Raw genomic sequence first — 10,051 nt, forward strand, 5'->3', positions numbered from 1 at the left:
TTAAAGTATTGTTCATCTAAAATAATTCAAGTGATTATTATTTTTCTGGAGTTAACTGCTCCAAAGACAGAGCTCTACTAAATTAAAACAAAAAGTTCATCGAAACATGGTGAGTAACTGCAGTTTCCATGGCAACAAATGTAGGCAATAGCCAATCAGCTATTCAGGTTCTGGTTGCCACTATGGTGGGAATATTTTTTTTTTTCTACCTTTCAATAACTATGAGTTTCTACATGAAAAGGGCCTGGACCTCAAAAAGCAAATTGTGATAATGTATCACAGACCACAGATACTAGTTGGAATACAGGCTGTACTCTTCAAACAAAATTGCACATTGCAAGACAGATATTCTTTCAGTTACAGCAAGAGGCATGATTACTTTGGCCAATGACATAGTCAGGCTTTACACTGTGACGGTGAAGTCACAATACCCAAACAAGAGTTCCTTTCTGGATTATATTTTTTTTTCCTCACACAGACTTGTAGGCCTATTGCAGAATCTTCCTAAGTACAGGGCACCAGATATCTAAGACATTTATACTAGGTCTTCTAATATCAGTATATCCCGATACTACTAGTAGGTGCACAATTATACACCTATACCAGAAAAAAAAAGAGAAAATCTTTTAAGAGCCGGACGGCCCTTAAACAGTGCAAATAGAAAGTAAGGTAAAAATAAAAAACAAACCTGAAATAAACAAATGTGAGAAAGTGCTAGGCACTCCACAAGTTGTGATTGAAACTGACTTGTGATTGTCATTCTGATGTCATATCACTCATATCAATGATTCAAAAGAAACACATACAGTCAACCACGTCGAAGTCATCCTCACATACAGTAAGTGAAAAAAATTGACAGAGTCAAACTCCACGCAAGATGGATATAAACATGTGTAAGTCAAACTTCACGTAGGTTGAAGGACTTACTTCAGTCCCTTTGGATTTAACTTCAGTAAGATTGATCATAGACACTCATCATCAGTGTGATATCCATTTATACCAATAACACTCCCTGTCTCAAATCTTTGAAAGGATGACAGACTGCAAGGAAAACTAGAGTCACTCAGTCTACCTCGGAGTAGACCTGGTGAGTGAATACAGAAAATATCTTATAAATGCCACAATTCACATCACATTCCATGGTCCACAATTTCAGAGTTAAGAAAGTCCGACTTGAGGGAACCATCTTTTTTTTTTTGGAGTCCAGACAAAGTCCTGTTCTCCCATTTAGTCCAGACTCAGCTGGGATCAAGGGTCCTGGTCCTCTCATTTGGGTATCCTGCGCAGCTCATGAGCAAACCAGAGCGCCAGCGACAGAAGAGTGAGTGATCCAGACTGGTGGGCCGCGGCCAGGGAAGTGGGGACGTAATACAGCAGAGTGCAGATGCCCAGGGTTATCTGGGGTGAAAAGAAAATACACTTTGACATGCACGGACCATACGGGCATTTGCACTTTGTAATCGTGGCTGGTAATAAAAGGAGTTAATGGGGATACACTTACTCACTTTTGCAGACTATGAATGCAGGATAGAATTGATGCTACTTTATACAGATCTGCTAAAAATTCTCTCAGGGAGAGGAGAGTGATTCATGAGCAGCTCCAACAGGCCAGCTAGCAAACTATTCAAAACCAACAAAGATTCACTCCTTCTTTAACCTATTTCTTTATTTACCATGACATTCTTTATGTGTGTTCACTCACTCACTCACTCTCATCTTAGTCCCCATGCCCTTCCCATCCCCAGCCCCAATCCAACCATGTCCCACTCCAATCCTATGCCCCGCTCCAGTAAACCTTGCAGAAATTGATGTTGCATAAGTGGACAAATCATGTAAAACACGATTTGTCTTCTTATGCAACACCAACTTGAAATGTCAACGCAATGAAAAAGTCCTGGATTTTTCTTCAGTTATTTCAAATACACATCAGCAGTCTCCACTGAAATGCAGCAGTCAAGTGACACATAATTAATGCTGTGGATCTAGCGTAAAGCCAGAAGTGGCTGCCTCACCTGGACTCCAACCATTCCCACCATGCAGTTGGCAGCCAGCCTGGCCCGGGATGGGAGAGGAACTCGTCTGGCTAGCAGCCACAGGGAAGTGATAGTCAGCCCTGTCACTGTGCCCTGTGTTTATGAACAACCGAAAAGAAGTCACACAAGCTGCTATGAACACAGCATGATAAACATTGGCATTAACATATTGCTTAGTGACTGCCTAATCTGGTAATTTAATAGCCATGATGAAATTAGCACAATTATCTACAATATAATTTAGCTACAATGTTTACCACCTAGAATCATTTCTCTGCAAGAAAGATTATACTGAGGAACAGTAAAAGCATGCTGCATTATAGTGACAGACACCGTGCTTTACAAGGGCATACTATCATTATCATCATTGTACAAAGTAACTGCCTTTTTTGACAGTATCTCTACTTGCCTCACTATCTGCTTTACAATAGCCGCTTGATGCAACACAAATCTTGCTGGTAGAAAAGGCAGCAAACAAACAGCTGGGGGATTTCCCAATTTCAAGCTCTGTCAGCCATTTTGCCACTGCTCGTCTTCACACAGTTATCAGTTTAAATGAAAGCACCAATTTCAAGTGAAGGTTGAGACAAGAAAGGAGTTTACTGCAACTTATTGACAAATTGACTTAATAAGCACCGATCATTCAGTGTTTTAGAGGTAGCAGGATTATACGCATACCAGGGAATTGAACAGTCAAAGATTTAAAGAGACTCACTAGAATCCTGTGGTCAAACTGGACAGTGGTTGGATTCTCAAAGATATTCTTGTACTTGGGGTCAAAGGCCATGACATCCTCTGGAATCCATTTGTCAGCCATCTTGGGAAAGGAATTGTAGACCAGGCCAGCATCGAGACCTGCAACAAAAGCTCCTGTTGTACAAAGATATGAAAATTAGATAATGATAAATAAGACACTAATGTTGACAATGCAGACTATTTCATTCACATGTCACTATGTCACTCAATTTTAGAGCAAAATACACCCTTTTCCAGTAATACCTCGCTTGTTACATAAGCATGGAATATTCTTGTTATTCTGATTGGAAAATCTTGTATCTTGTTTTTTTTTTTAAGCAGCTTTAATTACAAATATCTCAAATCGACAAGAATGGACTTAAATAATTTTGCCATCAAACTATTCATATGTGTAAGTGTATTCCAAAAATCAATGTCTTTCATTAGGTCATTCAACTATCAAATGAAGCTCACATCAGTGCTTTACAAGGCAGGCTCTGGTCTCATGCAATCCCTGACTATCTCTAATATTCCTCCCACACACCTGGTACACTCAAACTTAATTTCTCATCAAGCTAGTGTCCTCTCCTCAGTTGAGAATGATTGGACAAAAGCAGACTCACAAGTAATTCTTTGGCAGCAGGGCCTGTTCTGCTAAAATGGGAACTATATCAAGCCAAACATACACTGAAAGTTAGGACAGATTCAGATCTAGTTGGGAAGGATATCTGTTAGTATATAGACATTCAAGATGTATTCTAGAATGTGGTAAGGTGGGTGCAAGATACTGTTTCCAAATGGCTTAGTGAAACAGTACCTAACTTCTGAGGGCTGACTGATTTCAAAACTGACCCAAAGATCAGTTGAATTGAACTTAGGTTCAATCTAAAAGTTAAGTGAAACAGCCCCAAGAACTGACATCTTATGTTGTTGTTTGTTTGTCTTTTTCCACTAATGTAAAAAAAAAAAAACAAGTTGCTACAAACTGCTTTTAATGTCAGATGTAGTAGTCAAGTTGTGATTTTACCTGAAAGAGCAGTAGTGAAGATGATTGCCATTGATCCATGGGCACATTTCCTCAACAGTGACAGGTTTTTGCTGCTGGGAATCTACCACGAAGAAATACAGAGAGAAAAAGATATATGCATCTACACAGAGAGATTGACACAGTACTGAGGGCACAATACTGTATGTGACAAGAGTTAACTTTTGGTATTAGGGGCAAATATACTTTAAAGATGATGATGGTAATGACACTGGAAGTTTAAAGTTGCAATTATTCACAATTTACAAAAAGACAGTTGTGTCTTAATGATTAACATCATTCCCTACCATTAAAGTTTGCATCATATGTTGTCTGAGCTTAAAGAAACCAGTCACACACAACATAGGGATAGGATTTTGTAAGAATGCATATGGTAACATAGGAAGGTATTTTACATTCATAGAAAGTTTATTGTCACTTCATTCATTGGGAAAGCAGTTACTCTCCTACAAGTGTGCAAATGTGGACTCAGCTCGTATCTGTTTTTTTTCCATTGCAAATATCATCTTCCACTAGCACAACACCAGACTTATATCTATCAAAAGCTAAGATGCTTTGTGCAAGTAAAGATACCCTAGAGTTCACTCACAACAGACTTTTCCAACTAGAACAAGCTTGATATGACTTCATGTGTTGCACCTCCTGCTTGAAAGTGACCAAGAAGTTGATGTCTCAGGACTCTTTGCTAAGAAGTTCCATATAAGTTTCACGGCCACATACATACTCAAGAAAGAATACAAGGCGCATCATTAAGCCTTCTACTACCCAATGCTCTACAGCCACAGAAACCTTCAAAGATTTCAAGTTACATATAGATTGAGACTTAACCCATTGAGGACGAGTCTTGAGTATACTCGAGTACCTGTCTATGAGAAATGCATGTTGTATCAAAATCAGTCCGTCCTCAACGGGTTAATAGTGAATGTTAGCACTGAAGGAGCCACATAGTATACAGCCGCACAACTAAAGCTCTGTCTCTGGTTCTGACTAACGCTTGCTCACTACCACTGAGAGGAATGTTCTGTATTGGCTTATAGCTGGACTTTCTTACCGTAAGTGGTTTCAGGACCTGTGTCAAGCCTCCCCACAGCATGAGGGAGTAGAGGAGGAAGGCCGAACCGAGATGGGCAGCGAGTCGGTACTGACTGACCCTAGGAATGTCATGCTTGGCCGGCTCCTCCAGACCACTCTTGACCATGAACCAGCCGAGTAGACCCTGATTGACAGAAGCACGAGAGAGAAAGTGATAAAGATACGTATTTCCATTCTAGACATCCCTCAGTGAGTGTCAAAGGTATTGTTTACCATTGGAAGCAGTGATTTAAACAAAGTTCGAGTTATCACATTTGATGCATATGTGTAGGTCAGTTGTATCACAAAACATCCTACCATATACAAATTTTGCAATAAAGCCTAAAATATAAGGAGATATCACTATTTTTCCCAATAAACCATAACTGTCGACAGTTTATTCTAGAAACAATCTAATTATAAGTACTGTTTACATTTTTTATATTTAACAGTACTTACCATTGATTATACTGATTAACATTTTTACAATGATTGTTTCTATTCCTAACTCACAATTCAAAACTATTTTGAAGCAATAAAGCAGGGTTTTTGTTTCATCTCTAAATGGTAAATAATGCCTTTAAGATATCAGTAACTTGACCTATCCATTAAACACTCATACAGTTTTGATAACAGAAACTCAAGAAACCGTAAAAAATTTGTATTGACTCACTAACTTTACAGCAGAGATAAAATTCAAAGTAAAATAGAAATCACACAAAACCAGTACAATGAGTTTCAAAGGGCAAAAAGAATGCAGGCATATTTGCCCAGGAAACAGAAGTGGAAAAGAATCATTTCATATTGACTAATATATTTTTGTTTTACAAATGATTAAAAAATTAACACACAAAACACTAAATAATGTTTTGTTGAGCACTGGAAGGGCTTTTACACTTGTAAGGTTTACATAGTTAAGTGATTTTCTGATTTGTGAATGGTGACATACATGGTGTGTCATTAAAAAAAAAGAAGAAGTTACTCTCTCCCATTACCTGGAAGACAAGGAGACCACCATAGATTGCTAGTCTTGGTTTCAGCGGTTTGCTGATCCAACCCTTGCTCCAGAAGAAAGCAGCTGGAATGAAGAATGCCAGTCCTATGGCTCGTCCCCACATCCGATGGCTGTACTCCATCCAAAAGATGAACTTGAACTGCTCCAGGCTGATATTTGCATGGACACTGAAACACAATCACAGCATTCATGAGGAAAATAGTTATCCCTTGTGTTAAGTGGGAGCTGGCTAACAAAGGTAAATACAGCAATCTGTACCACTACCTATTGCCTGTGACCTGCTTTTGGCAGAAAAGGAAAATCAGTGGCATGCCAATTTGCAGACAGTTCAAAGTGACAATGAAATAGTTAATATCATATGACACCATACTTCTTATCACTTGGAGACATCTTGCTTCATCTTTTAAAAAATCCAAAAAAATCAAAAAAAAAAAAAATCAAGATTCACATTTTATCATAAGTCTGAAACCCGGGGGTAAATTTGGGGGAGTACAAAGAGAAGTGTGAGAACAATATAATGTTTATTCCTGGTGTTCATTCTCTTTGCTCAAGCTTACTTCACCAATTCAGGGCACGAATAAATTGTTAGTTATTCACATTTGCTCTACTACAGTACAACAAAAGTATGAACAGTAACATCTATATTTCTTCACAACTAGATGTAATATCTCTTTGAGGTCAGGGACCTAATACTCACTATGGCTACACAGTCACTTGTGTGAACCAGGAAGGCGGTATGGCTATCACAATCATGTGGTACGATTGACACGACTGTATCGATCACTCGTCAAAGAAATACTCACTACTTGTACTCTGGAAACTGCTTGTATCTATCAAACTCTGCCTGCCATTCTTCCTGTGTGGTTGGGGGCCGCATCCCTTTAATCAGATGCCAGTTGGTCATCGATAGTCCAGATTCCGTCAACCTTCAAGGAATGAGCACAGTAGTAGAATATGACTAATTTGCACATGTCTTAATCCATACTGAGATCATTGTTTGTGCATCCAGTAATATGCAGTGACAATGCAGGTGGAAGCTCTTTTTTTTTTTTGCCCACAAAGTGACGGCATAAATATTCTTGCAGTAACTAACTTATATTCAGACTAATCAAAATGCACAACAGTGCCTCCGAGTATCGAAGCTTTACACATTTATTGGAACCATTTTACACCATGAGGTGACTTCAAATTGGCTCATGATGTAGCACTTTATGAATGCAAGAAAAGACATGCATACTGTCCATGACAAAGTCCAAATCAATCAATAAATCATGTTTTGATTCATACGAAATGTCATGAAACAAATCTGGTGAAGCTGTGCTGCTGCTGGAAAAACAGTTCAGAAAAGATTTTGCAACACAGAATACAGCAAGTGTGCATTGCTGCAAATAACATCCTAATATAAGTTTAATCACATTTCAAATAACGTCATTAAAACTCATTTTGTTATTTCTTTTCCTCATGATAAGATGATTTTTTTTTTTTGATGAATATTTCTAAGTCTATCAGATTTGCGTCTCCTGACAATTCAAGCATAGCTCACTCTGAAATTCTGCATCACTCTAAAATCATGGAAAACAGAAATATGTTGATTTCTTGATTTCATAAAATTGAGACCCTATAGAATTTACACCAAAGGTGCAGGCCAAGCTGCGATTAGCTCCTGACTGGAAATGTGGAGCTTGGCCACTAACTTTGTTTGTCTGTTCTTTTTTTTTTTTTTTGCTTTTGCATTTGCATTTGCATTTGCACTCAAAAAAATTGGGATGTTGCCAAATTTGACTTTCCCTGTTTGATTCAGGCAGTGCAGTGTTTATTCAGTATGACAAAGCCTGTTAATTCATTCAATTCTCGTTTTTTTAAGGGAACACTCCTTACGATGGAATCAAACAATCAAAATCTAGCAAGGCAGGAAACTGGGGAAAGTCTAAAAATATCCCATCTGAAACCAACCAAGGATATGGTAGTAAGATTAATGGATGAACCTCACATTCCCTTCAGACTCATTAGAGCATGTTGCATTCGTCATACAAGAAAAGAGCTTGAATTTTCTAAACAATGCTTATCATGCAGAAATAATTGTGACACAAGAAGTGTTATTCAGACTCACCTTGTGACGCCTCCAAGCACTACTGTTCCTGCAATCATTCCACAACATGTCAGCAGCCAGCCACCAACTATCTTTTCAGCTCGTGGAGAGATGGTGTTGACAGCTGTGGTAGCAATAGTGGTCTGCACTCTGCCTTGCTGAACTACAAGCTGAATCTAGATGGAAGAAAAGAGTGTGCAAAACAACTTCACTAAAAACATGTCTTTTTATATGAAATATCAGGTGTCTCTCACTATTTTTTTAAAGTTTAATAGATAATAGAGGAAAATAAGAATCAAACTTACTTTGACCACTGGAAATGAATGATTGAAATAAGAGTCTTCCCCATTCTTTGCAACTAGAAGTAAAGTTTGAACAATGGGTACACTTCGTAGGTATAGGGACAGATATTCTCAGGGGTCTCAACAGTCTTTACCCTTCATGCTACTCCATAAACACATTCTCTTTACTAACCTTCGGTTTCAGAAGCTGACCAAGACTCCGTTGAGTCACAGACAGACTACCAAAGCGGCTGCCTGCTACCTGGTTGTGATGGAAGCAACGAGTGCATGAATTCGTCTGGATGTTACTCCATGCCTATAAAGAGAGGGGGAAAAAATTAGACTGCTCCATTTATTGACATCAAGTGTGAATTATGTACTAGATATTCCCCTTAGGCCTATAGCTTCATTTACACTATGGAGACATATCTTCACCTCCCTCCTCATAATTACAATGGCCAAAAAGTAGTAATTTTTTAATTAGTGCCTCGAGTATAAATCTGTCATTTGTAATGTCCACTATGAACATGATGAATGAACTTGTGAATATTTGCATAGTGGATAAGGAGTAATGATTTGAGATATGATACGACATCAAGATTGTGGAGAGAAATTCAGGAAAGGAGTATATTAGCATTTATCAGCACTGATTTAATAGTGTATTATCACTATTATCTTTTTAACTTGCTAAATGTCTGTCTCCCACTGTTTTCTACTTTTCCCTTCCCTACTAAAACAAGTAATTCAATGCTCTCTTAATGATAATGATAATAATAATAATAATAATAATAATAATAATAATAATAATAATATTAATAATACATTACATTTGTAATGCGCTTAATACAATGTTTAAGGAAAAATGAAAAATGAGAGATAGCGATAGTCAGACTTTGTAAGACAAGTATGACATACCGTACCTCATGAGTGTGTACAACTACAAGTACAATGTAAATCATGCCATAAAAACTTACAATAACTGGGTTATATTCAGCAATAATTGGGTTACATTCATTACATGGGGTTACATGTCATCGGGTTAAATTACCCCTCATTCTTCCTTGATTTCATGAAATTACAATGCAGGCCTACAGTTGTATGTTGTATTTTATGAATGACAAATCCTACTGCATCCTGCACTTAAGGTTGAACTTGAACTTCAAGTGTGAACTAGAGTAGAGGGCACATTAAATCAAAACTCTCTTCTCTTGGACGGCAACCACCATGATTAGCCTATGTCCACTGCACCGACATCCACGAGCTGACGAAACGGTGAAGCTTGAAGAGGAACAGGCACATGAGGGGTATAGGGACGGAGGGTAACTGCGAAACACAGCCAGAACGCCCAAAGCGAAGCGTTCCTACAGTATAACTGTGTGTACAAGGAGCGCCCCGGGGTTGCTCGACGGAGGGAAGAAGCAAGGCTGCAGAAAACTAAACTCACCGTTCTAGCTCCGTGACCTCCTCTTTCCAGCAGAAGATTCACGGATGCTCTAAGAGAAATGGCCCTTGAAAGAAACATTCTGCGTCACCCTCAGAGATCTGCTGTGACCATAAGGCAACGATAACTGAACAAGCAATTGACACTCCGAATCACAAGGAGATCTACCCAGATAGGCCTGTGTACTGTACAAAAACACAAGTCAGTTTTGTTGATTATGCAATGCGAAACATGCTCTTACAAAATTCAAGCTATGGATCACCAGTTGTGGAAAAGACTGTTAATTTGTTTGCAAAATATTTTTTTTTTACGAGTCTATCAATTGCTAAATTACAAGTCAC

At 38.4% G+C, this 10,051-nt stretch overlaps 1 protein-coding gene across 1 annotated transcript; it reads right to left on the reverse strand.

Moving 5' to 3' along the window:
- Positions 1-1,266: 1,266 nt before the first annotated feature.
- Positions 1,267-9,883, reverse strand: LOC139724338 (heme A synthase COX15-like). Its single transcript, XM_071635489.1, has 10 exons — positions 9,714-9,883; positions 8,463-8,585; positions 8,010-8,164; positions 6,703-6,825; positions 5,880-6,066; positions 4,865-5,029; positions 3,796-3,877; positions 2,749-2,903; positions 2,013-2,126; positions 1,267-1,398 (listed from the first exon to the last, which is right to left on the reverse strand). The coding sequence occupies exons 1-10, from the start codon at positions 9,789-9,791 to the stop codon at positions 1,267-1,269; spliced, it is 1,314 nt and encodes a 437-aa protein (XP_071491590.1). The 5' UTR covers positions 9,792-9,883.
- Positions 9,884-10,051: the final 168 nt, after the last annotated feature.

The sequence above is a fragment of the Diadema antillarum genome, unplaced genomic scaffold, assembly GCF_040938485.1.
Source record: "Diadema antillarum isolate AM-2024a unplaced genomic scaffold, OU_Dant_1.0 scf00000211, whole genome shotgun sequence".
Classification (NCBI taxonomy): domain Eukaryota; kingdom Metazoa; phylum Echinodermata; class Echinoidea; order Diadematoida; family Diadematidae; genus Diadema; species Diadema antillarum.

Bases quoted from the DNA above. Each gene is read 5' to 3' on its own strand.
- LOC139724338 (XM_071635489.1), bottom strand. From the start codon at position 9,791: ATGTTTCTTTCAAGGGCCATTTCTCTTAGAGCATCCGTGAATCTTCTG. The intron at 8,165-8,462 runs GTTAGTAAAGAG...TCTTCCATCTAG, and splicing joins GTCAGCTTCTGAAACCGAAG to ATTCAGCTTGTAGTTCAGCA. The intron at 3,878-4,864 runs GTAAGAAAGTCC...TCTTCGTGGTAG, and splicing joins AGGTCCTGAAACCACTTACG to ATTCCCAGCAGCAAAAACCT.